This window comes from Trachypithecus francoisi, unplaced genomic scaffold, assembly GCF_009764315.1.
Source record: "Trachypithecus francoisi isolate TF-2019V2 unplaced genomic scaffold, Tfra_2.0 Lachesis_group3, whole genome shotgun sequence".
NCBI classification, from domain to species: Eukaryota; Metazoa; Chordata; class Mammalia; order Primates; family Cercopithecidae; genus Trachypithecus; species Trachypithecus francoisi.
The window spans coordinates 73,268,793-73,291,880 of NW_022681468.1; the positions used below are offsets into that span (position 1 = coordinate 73,268,793).

The following is a 23,088-nucleotide window of genomic DNA, read 5'->3' on the forward strand; positions in this document are numbered from 1 at the left end:
TGGCCTCTATTTATTCAAGTGAAAGAAAGAGTCACTTTAAATGAAAAGCTAGAAGTAGCTAAGCTTTGTGAGCAATGCAGGTAAAAAGCTGAGATATTCTGAAAACGAGGCCTCTTGTGCCAGTTAGCCAAGCTGTGAATGCAAAGGGAAAGTTCTTGAAGGAGATTAAAAGTGCTACTCCAGTGAGCACATAAATGAAAAGAACGTGAAACAGTCTTATTGCTGATAGGGAAAAAGTTTTAGTGGTCTAGATAGAAGATCAAACCAGCCACAACATTCCCTCAAGCCAAACCTAATTCAGAGGAAGGCCCTAACTCATTTTAATTCTATGAAGGCTAAGAGAGGTGAGGAAGCTGCAGAAGAAATGTTGGACACTAACAGAGGTTGGTTCATGAGGTTTAAGGAAAGACACCATCTCCATAACATAGAAGTGCAAGGTGAAGCAGCAAGTGCTGATGGAGAAGCTGCAGCAAGTTCTCCAGAAGATCTAGCTAAGATCATTGATAAAGGTGGCCACATGAAATAACTTTTCACGTAGACAAATGATTTCATGTAGACAAGATTTTCAATGTAGACAAAACAGTCCTCTATTGGAAAAAAATGCCATCTAGGACCTTCATGGCTAGAGAGGAGAAGTCAATGCCTAGCTTCAAAGCTTCAAAGGAACATCTGACCCTCTTGTGCGAGGCTAAAGCAGTTGACGACATTAAGTTGAAGCCAGTGCTCATTTCCAAATGCTAGGGCCTTAAGAATTGTGCCAACTCTACTCAGCCTATACTCTATCAATGGAACAACAAAGCCTGGATGACAGTTTATCTGTTTACAGCACAGTTTACTGTGTATTTTAAGCTCATTGTGGGGACCTACGGCTCAGAATAAAAGATTCCTTTCAAAATTTTACCGCTCATTGGCAATGCAATGGGTCACCCAAGAGGCGCTGATGGAGATGTACAAGGAGATTAATGCAGTTTTCATGCCTGCTAACACAATATCCATTCTGTGGCCCATGTAGCAAGGTGTAATTTTGACTTTCAAGTTGTCTTATTTAAGAAATACATTTTGTAAGGCTATAGCTGCCACAGATAGTGATTCCTCTGATGGATCTGGACAAAGTCTATTGAAAACTTTCTGAAAAGGATTCACCATTCTAGATGCCGTTAACAACATCTGAAATTCATAGGAGGAGATCAAAATATCAACATTAACAGGAGTTTGGAAAAAGTTGATTCCAATCCTTATGAATGACTAAGGGGTTCAACACTTCAGTGGAGGAAGTAACAGCAGTGGTGGAAATAGCAAGAAAACTAGATTGGAGGTAGAGCCTGAAGATGTGACAGAGTTGCTGCAATCTAAAGATAAAACTTGAACAAATGAGGTGTTCCTTCTTAAGAATAAGCAAAGAAAGTAGTTTCTTGAGATCGAATTTACTGCTGTTGAAAATGCTGTGAACACTGTTGAAATTACAACAAAGAATTTAGAATGTTACATAAACTTAGCTGATAAAGCAGAAGCAGGGTTTGAGAGGACTGACTCCAATTTCAAAAGAAGTTCTACTGTGGGTAAAACGCTATCAAACAGCATTGTATGGTACAGAGAAATCTCTTGTGAAAGAGTCAGTGTGGCAAACTTCATTGTCTTATTTTAAGAAATTGCCGCAGCCACCCCAACTTTCAGCAACCACCACCCAGATCAGTCAGTCAGTAGCCATCAACACTGAGGCAAGACCTTCACCAACAAAAAGATTATGACTTGCTGAAGGCTCAGATGATCCTTAGTATCTTTATGCATTAAAATATTTTTTAAATTAAGTACATTTTTTAGAGATAATATTATTGCACACTTAACAGACTATAGTATAGTGTAAACACAACTTTTATATGCACTGGGAAAGCAAAAGATTCATGTGACTTGCTTTATTGTGATATTCTCCTTATTATGGTGGTGTGGACCTGAACTTGCAATATCTCTGAGGTATGCCTGTATTATATTTACCCATGAGTTTGGTCTTTTAACCTGTGAAATTAAGTCTTAAAATTCTGATTTTGCCCGATTGCTTATAGGCAAAGTCAGTTACTAATTGAAGTAATCTTTGTTTTCTTTCACCAGAGAAAATATTGAAGTTGGAATGGACCTGAGGGATACTGAGTCCACCCCCCTCACTTTACAGATGAAGAAAATGAGGCCTGAGAGGATAAGAATAATTGCCCAAGGGGAATCTGGCCTCCTTCTCCAGGGCTTTATCACATGGCTTCTCAATCTTCCTTTGCTAACACTGGTCTTTAGTGAAGCTTAAAAATAAGATCAAAGAAAGCTCAAAAGGGGATATATAGAATAAAATAATATAAACTGGGGCACTGAGATGAGGTCCATCCATTCCCTTCAAGAGAAATTAACATATAGAGATCTGAGCCTCCTTGGCCTTTGTCTTTTCCTGAGGAAGCTTCAAGAACAGTTAACTCCGTATACCTATGAGAGTGGGACTGAATCATGGCAAAGCTATTAGTGACAACCAAGCTTCTTTATTAAAAATCCATTTTGGTGTATGTGTGTGTGTATGCATTTAAAAGCAATAATTCATTTTATAAAAAGGTCAGTGTGAATCTATTTATGTTTCAAGGCCAAACATGAAGTATAGGGTTCAATGAACAATTTCAGAGCAGTCAAGCCACCAGAGAAGTGCCATATGAGCACAGTGAGAGCCAAAGTTGAGAAATGTATAGGATCCACTTTCTGATTTTCTTTGGTTACCACAAGCACAATAGAGTAGAGGAGGCCACCTGGTGGTGAAATGAACCAATTAACCATTTAACGTTAAACTGAAAAGCAAGGAAAACAGCGTTTGGGTTGTTACAAAAGGAAAACTAGAACCTGGGGCAAGAGGATAATAATCAACAGATATTACTGCAATACAGCAGATAGAAAATTGAATTGGGAAACTATTCAAGTCTGTAAAATAATAGATATTCCTAAAGTGTTGCCATAATAGTTATTATTTATACCAGGGATTAGCAAACATTTTCTGTAAGAAGGCAGATACTGAATAGTTTAGGCAGGCTGGCCACATGGTCACTGTTCATGCTACTCAACTCCACCATTGTGTAAAAGAAGATATAGATATTTCATAAATGAATGTGCCGGGAAGTGTTCCAATAAAACTTTATTTTAAAAATGAGTGGTAGGTTGCATGTGACCTGCAGGTCATAGTTTGTCAGCCCCGATTCTGTTTTATCTATTGAGCACATACTATTTACCAAGGACCAGGTGAAGCCCCTATATACATTACTTCATGGAATCCTAACAACAACCTTTCAAGGTAGGTGTTATTATCCCTACTTCCCACGTTTAAAAACGGAAGCCTAAAATGTTTCAGTAATTTGGAGGAAAAGGCACTAAGCCTCATTCATTAGAAATGCTTTGTGTAGTGCTATGGCCATTTTTTTCCTCTGTGATTGCACACCCTTGCACTGACCCTCCCTCCCATTTATCTTGCAGAGGCTGCTTTCAGTTTCCCTCAGTGGTGACTCTGCTCCTGTTTCTCTACCTCATGTTCCCTTGAAATGTTGTTTGTCTCTTAACATCTTTTTCTCCATCACTTCTTTTATGTTTAAAAACTTTATGTCAGTTTTCATAACAACAGATGTAAGCAAGCATGAAAAAGAGACAAAAGCAATGTATTAAAAATAGATAGCCACATATACAACAATAAGCCAGAGAAACTGTCATATTGTGTATGCTCCAAATGGAATGTGAGCCAAAAACATAATGCTCACTCTTACATAAATAATATATTACGCATCCACTGGGAGAAGAAGTAGCTCTGTCCCTAAATGGAAGAGGTTTTTTTTTTGGTCCATTTTTTATGTCACGTTTTCTTTTTAAAATTTTTAAAGGCATATACTGTAAGTCATACCATCTCCGACAGGCTACATTCCTCTTCCAAACCATCCATGAACTATTTCATTAACTGTTAATAAGAGACAGTTGAAAAACCTGATGGAGAAATCCATGGAGCTTACTAAAGCCTCTCAAATATACGGATTTACCAGCAGTCTTTCAATATTAGCATATTTTCTGCTACAAAAGAGGATGGAAGTGATTTCAGTTAGATGGAGTGTAGACAAAACTGAAATAAATGACTTAAAAAATTTTTTTTTCACCAACCAGCTTTGAGCACCAAAAAATTTTCTAACTTGAAACTGCAAAAGCTTGAGAAATGTGACTATACAGAAAACAGAAGAGCTCGTTACAGAGCATGGATTTTGGCTGATCTGACAATGAATTCCACCAACAGAGAGGATTTACACTAGATATACGAAGACTTTCAGGAAAGGGAGAGTCAAACGTTTGAATGGCAGGCTGTGGAATTCCCTCTGGAAAGATCTTCAATGGAGGACAAATGCTCTTCTATATGGAATGGATAAAAACAATCCTTGAAAAAGAAGGAATGAAATGAAGGTCCTTTCAAGGTACTTGCAGTCCTGGAACACCACTGAAATTCCCACTTTACATGGAACTAAATAACTGTACAAAATCTCTTAGAGATCAACTTTGGAATATTCAGGAGAAAAATCATTAAGCAGGTGATTCAAATCAGAAAGTATTTACTGAGTGCCAAATATTACCTAGCGCTGGGGAGATGTTCACCCCAGCAGGGTACAGTTCTGAGCAGCAGTGTGGACAACAGCAGACAGGGAACACAATTATTCACTTCGGATTAAAAAAAAAAATCGTTGTGCTCCAATGCTCCAATCAGCTTTCTGGAACTATTTCCTGAACTTGGTGAGCTCAAAACTCCCACAAGAGCTGGCTGTCACATGAGATTTCTGGCATTACTCATGGTATCCCTGGATCTTTTTGTAAACAGAAAAGGCTTCTGACAGTGTTTCCATACTTTATTTCTTTTTCTAACCCAAACTTGGACGGATGGAGCCTAGTGAAACTATCATCAAAACTTGGATTATAAGATGCTAGCCAAATTTGAATTCTTTTGTGATATTTCCATGTTACAGCAAAGATTTCAATTAGCTCAACCCTAGAGACTCATTTATACTTAAGTTAACATGAGGATTTTGGCTCCTGGTTTATAAGACATTACTTCACAGAATGGGTCTTTAGCACCACCAAGCAGATGAGAGTGAGGAAGAGGAGAGAAAAATCATACAGACAGGAATGTTTATCATGCATATTTTCAAATTGCAGCACGTCAGCTGAGGGAAGCTAAGGAGGAAGGACAAAGTTCAGTGGAAAAACAGTAAACCCAAAAGGATGTCAAGGCGGACACAAAGAGGACCACGAAGTGAAGTGACTACACATATCTGTCAGATGCTAATTTGAAATGATGCACTTTGTAACATTTTCTTAATTGTTTAAAATCATTAAAGCTCACAAATAATCACTAAGAAAAAAAATTACAAATGGCCATATATGATTATTTCTTAAAATTATGAATAGCATAAAACTTTTTAAAAACAAAAATGTGGGAGAAAGTTTCAAAAGTGTTTCAGCCCTCTCCTGGTATTAGAGTAGTGACATTTACTTTTTAAATTTCCATATTCTGAATTAGCTAGCTACAGCTTTGGGAAGATAAGTCACTTTTTTACTCTCTCTTTCTCTCTCTTGCTCACTCTCTCTGTCTCTCTCTCTCTTTCTCTCTCATGTGCACGTGTCTCTCCCTCTCATCATAAACATGGACTAAAGAGCCAGCCCAAGTCCAAGTCCCTTCTTGTTTTCCTCACCCCCTTCTGACTACATTTTCAGAAGCACACACTCGTCTGAAGTCATATCTAATTTTCTGCAATGAATGTGTCAATAAACTCTCCTGCCAACTATGGTACAAGTACAAATTGTGCTTCTATACCTACCATTTCTAATTACTGTTCATATTCACCTACATCCATTACCTGATTTTTAGGTTTCACATTTGCACAGCACATGTTACCTTCACATGTATAAATAATCATACCCGTATGTATCTAAATATTCAAGAATACACCAGAGAATACTATGGTTTGAGAGGCTGGAGACTAGCCATAGAGTTATGGTGGTTAGTTGTAGATTTTTGTACCATTTATGTCTCAGATATGGGTGTCGTTGTCCTTCCCTTCCTCTCAGCCTTTTTCTTTCCCTACCACTTTCTCTTTCTCCCTAATATCAACCTGGCCAAGCCTGAGTACTCTTGGTATTAGGAACTGTCTTTACTGCACTTTGGTTTTGCAAGGAGAGAAACTTTTGTTTTATATATAACATAAAAGAACATAAAGTTTTACATTCAATTATCACAGCATAAAAATAGTTTTGTTGAAAAATTAATGAATTGATAGCATAGTTCTGATTAATAGAGTTTAATTAACTATCGAATAAGCCTTGTTGAAAATACGTGTTTCAACATATATATTTATTGAGTTTCTATTATGTGCCAGGCACTGTGCTTGGCACTGGAGATATATTAATAAACAATCAATAAAGAGATAAGAACCCTCCACCTGTAGTGTGAAGTCTAACAAAAAATATAATCAATCATTCTTAAATTTGGTCTATAAAGTCCATATTTATGATCATTATTTTAAAATATGCATTTAATTAATAAACAAGTATTCACAGCTAAATAATCCCCAAGAAGAACTTTCTCAGGGAGGCACTTTTGAGTACTAAAAGGGATAATACTGTTATAATGAAGGTTGTAAAATCCAATATGCCAAGATTTATAACATAGAAATGTGCTCCAGACTGAAACTTGGCATATATGAAGGAATTTTGTACAGTTATTTATATATGCATTATTTAAATGTCTTGGGACTATAGCATATCTGATTCAAGGAATCTAGCTTCATTCAAATTCAATCTTGGCGAAAGATTTTTTTTTAATTAAATAAGTTAATACTTTGTATACGTGTATATATATATACACACATAAATGTATGTGAATAAACACATTTTATGTATGTGTACTTCCTCCACAAACTTCCCAGCTTTTAAGGCTAAAGTGAGATGACAAGGGGAGTATTAAAATTCATACATTTTCTTTATATAAATGTCTATAAGCATATGGAATCAACTACTTAGGAAAGCAGCTGAAATAGTAAGTTTAGATGAGTTTCAGTAGGGTATAGCTATCCTTCTGGAGAAAGGCTAGAGCTCTGTGGTTTGAGAAACTTTAGAAGCGAAATTGAAATAAACCCAAAGGCCATAAGAGCGTTAGCCTCGTTGTTTCTTTCCTAGCTTGCATGTGTGTGTATGTGTGTCTGTGTGTTTTGTGTCTTATGTAAATGAATCAAGCTTCAGCAGGAAGACCACTCCTTCCTTCTTTGCTTACCCCAGTGTGCCTCATTAGGGATAGAGTGTCACAGAAGTGCTCAGTTTAACAATGTATGAGTTTCACAAATGCCCACGTTATTAAAAATATGCTTAGGAAGGCTCTTGTTTCTGAGAACTGAAATTGCTTCCTCAACAGGACTAGAAAAATGGTTTTTCTGCAAATGATATTCCTATAGAGCATCTCTCCATGGGGACCCTCCTTCAGTAACTTCCTTTGGCATAACAGGATCCAGGAGGTTGAATCCTCTGAGGGCAATGCTGCCTTTAGTGCATCTTCCAAAAAGCATATTTTCATCCTTAGCTTTCCTGAATCTAACAAAATGCAGGAGGCCCCAGTGAGGCTCAGCATGGCAATACTTCCCCAGGGTATTGAGATGCTTCAGAAAGTTTGGGGGCTTTCACAGAACAGCCTGATGATTAGCTAAAGAGCCAACCCAAGTCTATCACCTTTTCTTTGCAGATATACCATCTAACATTTCTTTCTTCTATCTTAGCACAAAAAGCTTACATAGAGGGAGGAAATAATGTTCTTGCAAGAATCTACCTGTTGTAGAGAAGATGTTGGGGCAACAATGAGCAGGCAAGCAAAAGACCATGAGCATTGCAGCCACCCAGACTGGGTTCAAACCCCAACTTATTTAGTTCCTGTGGTAGTTATTAGTACAGGTCAACAAATATTTCTAGCTTTCCACATTTCAGGCACATGGTAGGGCTGCATTTCCCCCATCTACTTTGAAGTTGGTTGTGGCCATGCAATTAGTTCTGGCCAAAAATTTTGAGTGGAACTGACGTGTTTCTTTCAGGCAGAAGGCTTAATGGCCAGAGTGAGACCCACCAGAGCTCCCTTTTCTCTCTACCATAGTAAGGGAATATTTAAGAGGGAGGCTGCTCCATTAGCGTAAGTCTTAGAGTGAGGACAATGCCAAGCAGAGCCAATAGCCAACCTGTGATGGACATGTAGTAGGCATGAGAAATAAACCTTTGCAGTTTTAAGCCTCTGAGATTTGGGGAATATTTGTTATCTCGGCATACCCTAGTCTAACCTGACTAAGGGACTAGTTCTGTGCCTTTTAGGCTAGCCTCCTAACTTCTTTATGTTTTTGGCTCAGGACCTATGAATTAATGAAAATAATCAAGATCCCTGTGAGCATTAAACAAGATAATGTGAATGGGGCACTGACACAATCAAATTTATTAGTAAAATCTTACTATTTGACAAGTTTCTTTCTCCCTCTATCCTATGCCCATCTCAATACCACACAAACAGGTTCACATATACATACACATAAACACACTTCTCTTTTTATCAAATGTTGAAGAAAATAACATTGTTTTTGTTCCCTTTTCTAGATTTCTTCTCTCTACCCACTCTCTTCCCTTACCAATGCCTTTCTATTTTAGCTAGATATTAAAATTGATATTTAATTCAATATCATCATCCTGCCCTTCTCCACAGAATATCTGCATTCAGTAGAGTGCATTCTCCTTTATGCCAAAGAAATGAATCTTGAGAATGGGATTAAAGGCAGTATGGTCAGTTGGTAATGGAGCTAGTTGGGTTGGAGAATTTCCTAATACTCCAAATTGATATCCCTTGGACAAGCACAAATCTACTTCCTTCCAAAGTTAGACAATGTTATGAGATAAGGACATAAAGGAAGTTAATGAGTTTATGTATGAAAGCACTATGGGAAAGCTTTTCCCTTGGGACTTACCATCTATTCTGAATAGGTACCAGGACTTCTTTTGAAATAACTGAAATGTTACCTAGGTACCTTTTAGCTCCACATTCCTGCTTTAGGAATACATTCAAGAAGTTATAATAAACTATACAAACTAGAATGATGATAAACACAAATTATTTAGACTAAAGAGCGTATGTATCTTATACACTTCCTTGTGGTTATAATTATGATAACCAATGCCTTCCTGATGTAATTACATGGAACATTAAGCCTATCATTTATCTTTTTTATATTAATACCCCTTTGTCAATGATAATACTTGGTTTTCATCTTTAAACTTTGATACTCTTTTTTAAAACAAAATAAATAACCCCATTCATACCATAGCTTTCTGTAAAGTTTAATCACACATCATATAATTTTTTGCCAGCCTAAAACCAGATTAGCCCCAATATGAATATAACCACTAAAGATAAGTAATTTAAAAACAGGGCATGCTAAAAAGCAGGTGAGGGCCATTGCTATGAAGTCACTGACCTGAAACATATACATAGTATTGAGTAGTTCAGGAGCCAAAGATGGCAGTGATCCAAAAACTCTTTCTTATTAGAAATTTAGCCGGGCGCGGTGGCTCACGCCTGTAATCCCAGCACTTTGGGAGGCCGAGACGGGCGGATCACGAGGTCAGGAGATCGAGACCATCCTGGCTAACACGCTGAAACCCCGTCTCTACTAAAAAAATATAAAAAAAAAAAACTAGCCGGGTGCGGTGGCGGGCGCCTGTAGTCCCAGCTGCACGGGAGGCTGAGGCAGGAGAATGGCATGAACCTGGGAGGTGGAGCTTGCAGTGAGTGGAGATCACACCACTGCACTCCAGCCTGGGCGACAGAGCGAGACTCCGTCTCAAAAAAAAAAAAAGAAATTTAAATGTTCCTCTAATTTCTTTTCTAGAAGCTAGAAAGAAATCTACAAATATCTGGGGCTAAAGCAAAAGCTATCAGATTAACAAAAGACGGAATACTACACATTCCTATCTAATTAAGTAAAAGTCATTTTTCAAAAAATTAAAGGCTGAAATTTTTTGCAACTTAATCCAAAATTTTATTAGCAAACTCTAATTATTATCCTGATTGGAAGTCATAAAATCTCCCAAACAGGTCAACTAATTTAAGTGCTATCTGTAATCATTTGGATTTTAACATGATGGTTATTACTTATTACCCTGAAACCAAGCAGCACAATGAGATATTGATTACTTTTAACCTTTAGATCCAAGGATTCAAGAAAGGTCAGAGGAGGGGAATACTCTACCTCTCTTGGCTGGCAAAGGGATAGCCTTCAGGAGAATTCAAATGATTCCCATTGGCTAAGTACATCCAAGATTAGTTTATTCTCTAGGCTAACAAGAAATGATGATACTCTTAAGAATAACACTCGGCACATATTTAGTGAGCATTACCTTTATATAACCAACGGCCTCAGATGTGCTTCACATCACAGCAAGTCTCAGATTGTTAACCCTTTACCGAGTTTTGTTTATGGAAGCCTCTTTATTGAAATGAGGTAGTAAATATAGGAGCATTTGTTGGAAAAACTTATCTCATTGAACTCAGAGTTCTAAGTAGATTCCAAAAGGCTGAATACAGTCATTGGCCGCTGTTGGCCACTAGCATTTCTTTTGGTTTTCTTTTTCCATGACAGCATTTAGAAATATTTTTCACATTTGTGCTGCTAAAAGCAATGAGTTCTAGGTAGGGTCCAGCAGAATTACAGGCAAGAGAAACATAACTGTTATGTGTTAGATTAATTTGCAGAACACTTGGCATTATTATTGCCAAGTCGTCAAATTGTTCCAAGTTGTTCCGGAAGGTTGTTATTAATAGTATGTTTTCTGAGGAAAGTTCTGTCTACTTTTGGAACTGCATTTCTGTTGCCAAGGAAACTCCTTTAAGCACAGTTTTCTAGGAGCACACTGCTGCTTTTGTTTGCCAGTATCCTATTCATATCATCTAAGTAAGCGTTTTACGTGCTCCAGCCTTCAGTCCCAAATGTTGAAGTTTTAGCCCATTTAAGTTGCTTTTTCAAACATAGCTAATGGCTGCTATGATTTCCCTCTCTCCCTTTCTCTCCCCTCACTCTCCACTCTCCATCCAAGCCCCCCTCTCCCCGCCTTCTTCCCACTCTGCCTCCAACATGCCCAACTCTTACTATTCAAGTTTTATTTTTTTAAACAGTTGCATTAGGGCAGATAGTTTTCACAAGTTTTTGATAAATTAACTTTAATTTGAATAATAATTCCATAGGTTGTAGCATTAGTCCTTCAAGTGTTAATTATCTTTTCACTCTAAAATTAATGTACTCATTTCCTACTGACTCCTCTACCCCATTTATTGAAGTGCTGAGGAAAACATGTCATTGAGTCCTGAGCCAGCCCTGTTGTTGTGATTAAGCGTGGTCACATGGCCCATCTCTGCCAAAAGGAGGGCCCTGAGAAAAGGTGACAAAGACAGTGATTTCCTGTCAGCAAAGAGTACGACAGAGCTGTCTAGAAGTGATGCAAATGAGGGGAACTTTCCCCACGGCTTGTTTGATCCACTCTAGGCCAGAGCCAGCCAGGCCAGAGAGAGAAAGAGCAGCACAATGCCTCAGAGGCCAGCCCAGAGAGCCAACGCACCTTCCGGACAGTAGCTCACCCGCTAGAGACAAAAACTGCTGGCGGGGCTTCCCTTCCTTGCCCCTCCACACACAGAGCCAACTATTTCTTGGCATCCTATTCTCTTAACATCTTTTTTTTTTTCTTCTTAAAGAAGTGATTCAAATAGGAATTACAGGCTCCAGCACGAACAGTGTTTCAAACATTGTTGAGAAACCACATTCATCTACTTATTCTTCCCCTAAACATTTTCGGGATAAGTTTTGCCCTCTCTCAAAAAAAGAAAAAAAAAAAAGGAAAAAAATATATTCAAGTATTCATAGCAAACACTGATTCATCAAAGCTCAAATTAATATGACCGTTAATCTAAGGAGTTTTCAAATTTTAATAAAAATAAAACAACAAATTCAAATTCATTTCTAGATAAGCAGTAGAGACAATCTACGTCTTTCCATTCTGATCACTTTTTAAATGACTAGATAATGCTATTTGAAATATTATAATGAATTTAAGCATATTCTTCTTATCTTAATGGAGTTTTAATCTAACATACAATTAAGCTATACAATTAATCTACAAGGAAAAGAGGTAAAAAATTATCATTAAGTTCTTGTGCCTGATATATCGAGTATGTTTTTACCTTGACTGCTTCAATAACTGTAATTTGTTTCATTTTGAACATCAGGGTAGAGATGTAACACTCAACACTGAAATTCCAATATAAGGCCTAATTAACAGAATTTAATTTTTTGACACAGTCCTTTTATTCTATATACCACCATGTGAATTTTTTTTTTTAACTTAATGAATTTTCTTCTATTTCAAGTCTAGCTACTGTGACCTGGACCATGAACCAACCTAACATTACACTTTCAGGAGCTCAAGTTTAGTCATAAGAATATCAAATCACATCTGAAATTAGGTAGATCAATTTGGTCCAGAACAAAATAAAAGAGAGCTATTCCAGAAGGTTGAAATGTGTGAATTTATAAAATATAGGAATAGTGTGATTAATCTGTTTTCTGTGATCAGTTCATATCTATGACAACATCATTTTGATATCAATAGTTATAAAATAGCAAGTCAACTGTGTTCCATTTTTCTTCTTGTACTCTGTATTTCCTATTTCTCAGATTTCTATTTCTATTCCATACATATTTGTATTTAATAATTATTATGGTTAGAAATTTATTTACCATACCATTCTAAGCCCTTATATTTTAAAAAAAATCCTAAAAGAAAATGTTTTCACATCTAAGTATCAAAACGAAATTTCTTCAAAGGAAGTTATATCTCTTTTTCATATAGAGAGTATACATTTTGCAGTTGGACACATTTCCCTCTTTGCTTTCACGACCAGGAAACTCAAAATATAACACTGGGATCACGTTTTAGTAACTTTATAGGGCTTTACAGTTTATATACAGGCATATTAACTCTTCTTACAGATGCAACTTCTAGTCTATGTATATTTTCTCCAGTCTGATTTGTATTTATATTTTTAAAATATTTGTATTATTTTCTTGTTGATTCTTAGAAATAACCTTAAATTCATTGCAGGGTAAAAATGTACTTGATCTGTTTAGTAGCCATGGTATTATATAAATGAATGGCCCTTTTCCTTTTAAACAGAGGGCATGTTTGGACTTCTATGAATCGAGCCATATGAGTAACCTTCAAAATTAAGTACAAAATCTTTAGTATAAATTATATGAAAGTACAAGGGTCTTAGTTGAATTGGATACTTATTTAGTAGTATTTTAAGCTGGGAGAGTTATTTTTAACCCTTTATAAATCATGTACAAATCATGTTGCTTGACAATGGGGATATGTTCTGAGAAAAGTATATCCCTGCTATAATCTCTCCTTTTCTCCCCACCTCACTTTCTGCTCTCCATCCAATCAGTGTTTCATGATTTTGTCACTGTATGAACATCCTAGAGTGTACTTAGATAAACCTAGATGATAGAGTAGATGGTAGAGACTACTACACATCTTGGCTATCCAGTAGAACCTATTGTTCCTAGGCTACAAACCTGGACAGCATGTTACTATACTGAATACTGTAGGCAACTGTAACACAATGGTAAGTATTTGTGTACCTAAACATAGAAAAAGTACAGTAAGAATATAGTATTATAACCTTGTGGGACAACCATTGCATACGTAGTCCATCATAGGCCAAAAATCTTGTTACGCAGCCCATGACTGTAATCTAATATTTTATTGATGAGAAGCAGGTAAGCTATCATTCAAGGAACAAATCTATAAGTGGGGTATTTCAGTGAGCTTCATACTATCTGAAAACTCGTGTTCAATTATAACAATAATCACCGGGTTGCAACTTCTGAATTTGGCCCTTCAAATTAACCCTTGGAGTCTGGAACGCCATACCAACATAGGATCACTAGGAGGTCTGTCATCTGTGCTCTGTAGGTAGCAGCAAACTGGCAGTCCTTTGTGCATAGGTAAGGAGTCCCTGACAGGGCACACCCTCACCATACTACAAAGTCAGCTGTAGCTTCTGGGGAGGACAGTGCAGCAGCAACAGCAGCAGTCTGAGCTATAACTCTCCAATCGTTGAAATGCTTCTAGGTCACTCACTCTATAACACTTAGAGGATGGGGGAGGAGGTGTCATGAGCTTCCCCAAGCCCAAGAATAATGCCACCTTTGATCTGTAGAAATGAAAAAATGGAGCTTTTCCTTTACAAGTGGGTTTTAAATATTTCTCCATTAATAGTTAATGCACATGCAGACCAGCAGAGTGACAGCTCCCTGTGATTATGAATTCTGGCGTCGTAACTCTAGTCCAAATAGGAGCTGAACTTTCAAAATCATCGTGGTTACTTTTGACAAATTAAATTGTCCTACTTAGGAAGAAAGGAGGAATGAAGAGAAAGAAAGTGAGAGAGTGGGTGCAAATTTTCCTTCGAGGTAATTCTCAGGTTGAGGAAGAAAAAATGAGAAAAGACTACATTGGTGTTTTCTAGGCTGACGATATTGCCAATGTTTGTTAGTAAATAGATATAGAAGGCTCCTACTCAGAGGTAAAGCAAGACAGATAAGGGGGAAGGGAAGTCATTGGCAGTATAACTCACTGTCTCAAAACAAAGAAGTATGTTTAAGGGAATGCTTAGTTTTTAATAGGAATTAGGTTGCTTGAGACTGCAGTTTAAAATTAACTCAAAAAATGGTCTTAAGTTTCTAACAATATAAAAATAACAAGAAATAGTTTAAATAGAAAGTCCACTTTATAGCCCATCGCAGTATTAAGGTTTCTGAATTATGTCAAGTTGTACTAATGTAGTCTTTGACCATTAAATCCAATTATTTGTCTTTATAAATTCCTTGTGTGTTTTGCTGGCTTTGAATAGCCTAAATATCACAATAGATGCTCTACTCCGGATATCTGCTGAGTGGATAATCTAGGGTTTCTGTATTTCATATAATCTGTAGTTTCATATTTAGGAGGTAAAGCTAGCTGATTTTCTAGTGGAGACCAGGATATAAAAATATATAGGTAAAGTCAGGAAGGTAATGCCTAATGTTGAAAAAGCTAAATAAGCTTCACTCTCACTGACTAGCATCTTACTAGATTTTATCTAACCTGACATTTTTAAATGCATACCTTGGGGATCAACCTAGGACTTTGTAAGTGCATGAGTCAGGGTTTGGGTATAAATACTCCAGGAAAGGAGTTGAGTGATGAAATACAGAGAGCCACCGACGGAGAGAAGAACAAAGGTTTTAAATGCTCTAATAGAAGGAATAAAGATTCAGTCCTGCTCTGTAGTTTCCTAGGATTTTTGCCATCAGTTGGCTGAAGATCTCCCTTAAAAGTTTCACCTCATCCTTTTCATTAATACCAGGGATGATGAGCTTCATTTTCATCCTTGATTTTTAAACTCACAACTGTTGGTTCAATATCAGCTATATAAGGTGTTTGTTCAATAATGTATACAGTACAAGTTTAAGGTATTTTCCTTGGTGTTATATAAGTATTTTAAAAACCGAAGATGGTATAGATATGTTGAGATTGACTGGGAAATGCTGTAAAATGGATTGGGAGGTCTTGAGTTGTCACAGTGACTGGGGAACATTAAGAGTAAATGTTCTGTAGTGTTAAAGACAGGCCCACAAACTGAAAAAAAAACAAAAACAAAATGTTTTGCCCTAAATGTCAATAGTGCCCGTAATAAAAAATGTTGATAAAGCACTGGTATCTTTTGGGGTCAACAAATAAAAAGATTAGAGATAAATAAGGTAGTCTCAAATTGTATTTAAAACCTAGCAAGGCCTGGGCACCAATTGAAAAGCTTTATTCCTTCAGGGATCTCTATGATCAACAGACCATAAATACCCCTTTCTCAAGGCATCAGTTCAGTTGATTATTGGAAAAGCAGATTAGAATAGAGGAATAGGATATTGAAAATATTGACCTAATCTGGAAATCCCTGAGGATTCTTGGGAAGACATGAAATTAATTCTTCTCATGAGTTTTTCTAGTTTAGGAGCCACCTGAAGTTCTACACGACTCCTCAGTCAATATCCTCAGGATTATTCTGGAGGCTTCCAAGCCTCTGGAATAATTTGGGAGCGCACATAAAGAAAGACCCTACAGACTTGCAGCATTTTCTACTGGTTTCTAACTCAATCTTTAATTTTGCTTATAAGCCAAATGCAAAGTTAGTGCTGGTCTAATGAGCAGAGCTATGTTAAGCACCTAAAAGCAGAAGAATGGTGACAGGACGTGAGTCACAAATGAAAAATCACAGTACAGAAAATGTTTGGAAAAATACTATAATCCAGAAGTTCTGAGTGGGTGGAATAATGGCCTTTGATATGCCAGAATGGGAATTTTCAGGCAAAGCACTTATAAGGAAACTGCAAGAAAAAGAAGACTGCATTTTTGTTCAATGATTTCCTATTAATTGTGATGTAAATTATATGAATGTGATTTTGACAAAGAATAGCACTGTTTCTGAGAAAATGGTGGCTTATGTGCAAAATAAAAAATGCATCAAGAAGAAAAGAAATGTTATTTGGCACCATGAGTGCAATAAAGTCCGAGATAATGGCTTATGGTTAGGTAACCTTTTATATTTTTCCCGTTTGGCTCAATTTTTAATACTTAAGTCTTAGGGATAAAATATTTTTCTATCACTAAATTAATATAGATTTATACACGTTTTCATATGTAATTCCTGATCCTGATGTGAAATGTGAAGTCATCTAGTTTTAGCTAAATTCGGTTGAGACTGTTACCGTAACAATATGTTATGCCAGAAGATATATTAGATAGCTGTGTTGTTAGTGTGGACAGCTATCCATACAGGAAACACCTAACAGTCAACAAACTCAATTAATGTTGGACTGAACTCTTTAGAGAATAAAATGTCCCCATTTGCTGGGTCCCTGGGGAGCTTATATCTTCTCTTAACTGAGATGATTCCTAGGGGACACTAATTAAAGTCAACCAGACTCTTGAAAAGTACAAATATCTCTCTTTAGGGGAGCTAAAAGTTAAAATAATTTATTAAAGAACGGTAATTTAAAATGATAACATTGAAGAAGAAAGAAGGCAACTTTTATTTGACCTTGAATGTACTTCTTATTCTATAAGAAATTTTAAAAACTAGAGGGTAGTTGTTTCTTGTCATTATACTGTTGCTGATTCTGTGGTTAGTTATTAATTTTATTTTTTATGATTCACAATCTGCTCTTTGAAATATGCCATATGCTCAAAGCAATTCAAGGATGACAACTGTCAGAATTACTCCAATAAAATTTGCCTAAATGAGGAAGATTTACTGCAGTCTGATATTTCAGTGGAAAGTCCCTCTTCCCTCCCCTGACAGCTTTTTCAGACACTGTGAATCCTGCAACCATTTTTTAAAGGCAAAATCACATGATTGCTTTATAACTGCTAAGACTATTTAAGTAGAATTGGTAAAATACAGTAGGTTAAGGGTGAATTAGCAGACATGGAAAACAATATAGATAGTTATTAGATGAATTGCCTGCAATCAATACATGAGTTTCAAGCCAGTTTTCTTAAATCACATGGAAATGTATTGACGTAATATGACAACGTCTGCTCTATGTATCACTAATAAACATTAAATTGGAGGAGCCCTGTAATTTGGCAGCAGCAAGCCAAACCAAAGGCAAATTTCTTTTTTCCATGGGAAGATCTGAGGGGTAGATAGAATCCACCTGAGTGCTCCAATCGTACCACGTTTTGTTAAATGTTACTAGTCCATTTATCCTTCATTTTGTTTCAGTCTATTTATGAATGCAGTTTCATTTATTGCTATTCATCTTGAAGATAAATCTTTGTCCTTCTATAGAATTACAGCAAATAGAATGTGATAAAGGGAACTTTCTTGCAATTATGATGTCGGTGCAGCCTGTCAGCACACAAGGGATGGAAATGAGTTTGGGGACAGGGAAGGGAATTCTAATAGACACCATGATACATACAATGAACGAAAAGATATCCTGAGAGACAGAGAGACTTGTCAGGCTAATCAGATCTTCCACAGCAAGGTAAAGGCAGGAAGGGTAGCTCTAACCTTGTAAAGATGCTGCTGCTGCTCCTCTGACATCATCAGGTCGTGGCTGTCCATCACAAGGGACTCCATGTCAATCAACCAATCCCAGAGCTCCTGATATTCTGAATCAAAGTCCAGAAGCCTGAAGATAAGACACAAAATGTAGTACGCATAAATACAGTGTAGTTGTTAAAATCTCATATTAGAATAATATATTCTTGAAAACCCATGATGTTCCTAGTGATATCTACAAAAAGAGAAGAGAAAATTTCTATGTTGTTACACAGTGGGCAAAATAGAAACTCAAACCTGCGACACAGCCACCTCTTAGATTGTGAAAACATAATATGCAATTCCAGTGCTCATACCTGAGACATGTTATGGCTATTTCCATTTTCTAACCCTTTCTGAGGATTTGCAGCACTTGAACAAAATGATCGCCACCGCATCCTTAAAAAAGAGCACTGCCATTTAATAGACTGAGAAATAGAGTCAGTGACTTGTAGAAGGTTACATGGTCCCAAATTTTGGGTAAGAACAGCACCCTCAAAATTTGAACTCCTTTCCCCTCTACTAGATTTTCTATGATATTACATCTAACAGATTTATGATTAAGAATAACAATTTAACTAATTTCTCTATAATGATCACTATCAGATCCAAATATATTGATATATACTATCAGATCCATAATACTATTTTCACTGGGAAATCTCTCAATCATTTATCTGTCCCTCTGCTATCTATCTGCCTATCTCTGCAAACATATATCCTACATTTATTGTTATGGATGAGTAGTCAGCATTTCAGCTTAACACTCAGAGATAGGCTTGAGTGACTCTGGTAAGCCAGTGAGAACCAGTGGCAGATCCAGTATTAGACAGGTGTTCCCCACAGACATGTAGGAAACAAAGGTAAGGACAGGAAGTCAAAACAATGAATCTTTGAATAGCCAGCAATCATTAAAATTCAAAGGAGGATCACTACGGTTTTCAACAAAATAAATCATTAGAATAAGGAGCTTAAAAGGATTAATGTGATTCTCTATTGAAAGCCTGGTGAATAAGTAAAGCCCAGATTCTTCTAAAACACTGTGATCTGAAAATGAAAGTACAGAATGAAAAACTATGACTTTGTCCTTTACCCCCAAAATCATCCCACTAAAAGAAATCCTACAGTCTTGTCAAATTGTAACTGAGCAAAACCCTATCAGTACTAATGAGGCAGCAGCCTCTGGTACGAATCTGAAATTTTCAGTTGAGCATTTTATTACTACCTGTTCCTGTCTCTGTACATTAAATGACTGCTTTCCATGAAAATATAAATCCACTTTTAATAACTTATAATTTAATCTTAATAGATCTGTCAAAAAATTTAAGGTGTGCCTGGTGATGGGGGTGAGGGGGAATAGATCTAGGATTGTCTATTTTATTTTAATTACCTTATCATAATTATAAAGATCCCTGATTAGAACTATAAGCATCCAAGGGCAAGGATCAACACAGGCTAACATGTGGAGTTTATTAATCAATGTTTACTGAATGCCAATGATGGGTATAGTTGATATACTTAAAACCTTTAGTAAGGCTATGGTGGCCTAGAGCAGTGTTTCTGAAACTAAAACGTGCATACAGTGCAACTGATCATCTTGTTAAAAAGAAGATATCGATTCAGTAACTGTTCTAGGGTGGGGCTTGAGATTCTTCATTTCTAACAAGTGTTGGCAACACTGATGGTCCATGGACCACACTTTTTTTTTTTGAGATGGAGTCTCGCTTGTTGCCCAGGCTGGAGTGCAGTGGCTTGATCTCGGCTCAGTGTAAGCTCCGCCTCCCGGGTTCATGCCATTCTCCTGCCTCAGCCTCCTGAGTAGCTGGGACTACAGGCGCCCACCACCACACCCAGCTAATTTTTTGTATTTTTACTAGAGATGGAGTTTCACCGTGTTAGCCAGGATGGTCTTGATCTCCTGATCTCGTGATCCACCCACCACGGCCTCCCAACGTGCTGGGATTATAGGCATGAGCCACTGTGCTGGGCCCATGGAGAACACTGAGTAGCAAGGACCTCCAGCATATATGTGAAATCTGAACTAGTATCCCATTTCAAAATACTAAAACAAAACAAAACCCAACCACTATAAAAGGACCAAACAAAAAATAAATCATCTGGTTTTCTTTATTGACTCTGTGACTAATAAGGAATAACTAATAAACATTTCCTTATGTGATAGTTATAACCATATGGAAATACTTCCTGAATTATGGTCGCTATTTCTCTCTCCTTGCACCCTCCTATATTTTAACCATAAAGACAGAAAAGGTGGAATGCCACCCACAAAATTAGAAGAGTATATGATTCAAGGGATTATTAAAGCAAAAGGGAAAGGAAGAGAAAGCTCATCCTTTCCATGTCAGAGGATTTGGAGAATAAAAAAGAATAAGGCAGGAGGAGCAGGTGCTCAGATGTGTGTGCTTCTCTCTCTTGGCCTAAGACCTAGAAAGGAGGCATGTGAAACAGGCTAGGAAAAAAGCCCAAAGCACAAGGATGTCAACTCCATTTCCTGGTCAGAACTCTGGGAGGAAATTGCCTCATACATTGTCCCCACAATAACCTGGAGTGGGGATGTTGTAGAAAGAGAGAGATCTGTGGTTAGAATTCTCTTTGCTCTGTTGTTCTCTCATTCTCCCAAGAAGAGACTCCAAGGTTCTTGAGAGTTCAGCTGGTGAACTTGAAAGAGGCATTGCCATGACAACAAAGGCACAACGATGGCCTCTCTCCAACAAAAGGAGAGCCAGGTGGGTCTCTGAATCCAGACCACAGGGAGTTGGCAGGGTCAGTGAGGGCTGAGTTGAGGCTTAGTCAGCAAGAAATACCACCGAGCCCTGACCCAAGAGGTAACAATATAAGCTAGACCAGCTACAGCCCTCTGTGGGAGGAAGCCTCATAATATCCTTGAAAAAACCCATTTCAATAAGCCCAGCCAGCCTATACCTAAGCACTGTGTTAAGCCGGGGGACTCCACTGCACCCCAGAATTACAAGATCATGTAAATTCCTATATGCTCAGATGTCTTCTTGGAGAAAATAATGGCGACAATTAGAAAATCTGAAAAACAGAGCATTGATCCCAAAAGAGTATTTCCTAAAGCGAATGTTAATTTATTAGAGAGGCTATAATGTGTCTGAGAGCCTAAACTCTGATCTTAAAGCAAGTTTTCTTCTTGCTTTTCTAGGAAAGTGTGAGTGTAGGGTGCCTCATAAAAATGATCAGTCAGCAAGAGAAAAGAAAGAAGCTTGTTTCTTTTTCATTCATGTGTACCACAGAAAAAGAAATTTTGATTATGACTAAGAAATTCAAGGGGAAGAGATGAATTTATTATCTTTGCATCCTCAGTGTCCAGCATAGTCCCTGGTGATTGATGATAAATGAATCTAGATAAAGAAACCAAAAACCTTCAGTGGGGCAAGAATGACTTCAGAAAAGCAGCATGTATCAGCAGATATAATAGCATCTCATCGCCAAAGGCCAATACCAATACAACTAGTGCCATGAACAGGCTACTTTACTCATTCTTTACGTGAGATTTTGCTTTTACTATATTAAAATGGTAAATTCACTTACTTAAAATGATTATATGTAGTAGATGTTAAATCAATGTTAATTGCCTTCCCCTTTCTTTCACCTCCTCCTCTTTTCTATAGTGAAAGATAAAGGAGGTTTATGAACATGAGAATTATTAATGAATAGTTTTCAAATAAATTTAAAAATACATAAAATAATAAAATGCTCTGAAGCATGGAAATTTTTTCACTGGCTTTTTAGCATACATTTATATCTATTGAACTGTTTCCTTCTATTATTCTCCTTATCATGGGCCTTGGAACAAAAGTCACTTAAGACTTCTTCTCAAACAGTCTACACTGGAGACCTGCAAGTAGCAAATGAACCTAATACAGATACTCACCCTTTATCCACTCTAGTTTGTTTTCATCCTAGCAGAGAATATTTAGATTTGATATTTGATTTGTTAGATACAGTAAATGCCTTGGTACCACATTTTGTTTCATTGGTACACAATGAGCACCAATGTCCTAAACAACAAATTCTCACAAAATCTCAAAACAGAAGACAAAAACCTTTTTCTTAAAAGCATTTGTGCCTGATTTCAGATTCTTGGCCATGTGTTAATCCACAAGTTGGAAAAGACCTGAAATTTTTCCACATTTACTGAAATCAAACATATAATAACAGCAAATCAAAGCCAGGCGCAGTGGCTCACACCTGTAATCCCAGCACATTGGGAGGCCCAGGCAGATAGATCACCTGAGGTCAGGAGTTTGAGACTAGCCTGGCCCACATGGCGAAACCCCACCTCTACTAAAAATACAAAAATTAGCCAGGCATGATGGCACATGCTTGTAGACCCAGCTACTTGGGAGGCTGAGGCAGGCGAATTGCTTGAACCCAGGCAGCAGAGGTTGCAATGAGCTGAGATCATGCCACTGTACTCCAGCCTGGGTGACAGAGCAAGACTCTGTCTCAAAAAAACAGTGGCAAATCAGAAATAAATTACTGAATTTCTTTGCAGGTCCTTTCTAAAGATTCTGAAATTACCACAATTTAATGTCCCCATTATTACAGGAAACTTCTTAAGTAAGGAAAGAGTTCACTTTCTTACGTTTATGTTACCTGCAAAGGCATGTATTTTGAGTGATTTTATAAGACAATGTGCTCCAGGAAAAGTTCCAGCTACTCTACAGGAAAATAGAAAAGATCATGAACAAGTGAATGTATCAAGGGTAGGGCAGAACTAGTTAACAGGTCTGTATTCCCATGGAGAATACGCTGATTTTATCAGCTGAATTCAGAACCAGGAT

General features: G+C 37.2%; 1 protein-coding gene across 4 annotated transcripts in view; it reads right to left on the bottom strand.

Moving 5' to 3' along the window:
* Positions 1-23,088, bottom strand: part of AKAP6 (A-kinase anchoring protein 6) — a 657,824-nt gene that overhangs the window by 134,565 nt on the left and 500,171 nt on the right. For all 4 annotated transcript variants that reach the window (XM_033188313.1, XM_033188311.1, XM_033188312.1 and 1 more), the window contains one exon: positions 18,230-18,350. In XM_033188313.1, coding sequence (XP_033044204.1) covers positions 18,230-18,350 — 121 coding nt within the window. The remainder of the gene's footprint in view (positions 1-18,229; positions 18,351-23,088) is intronic.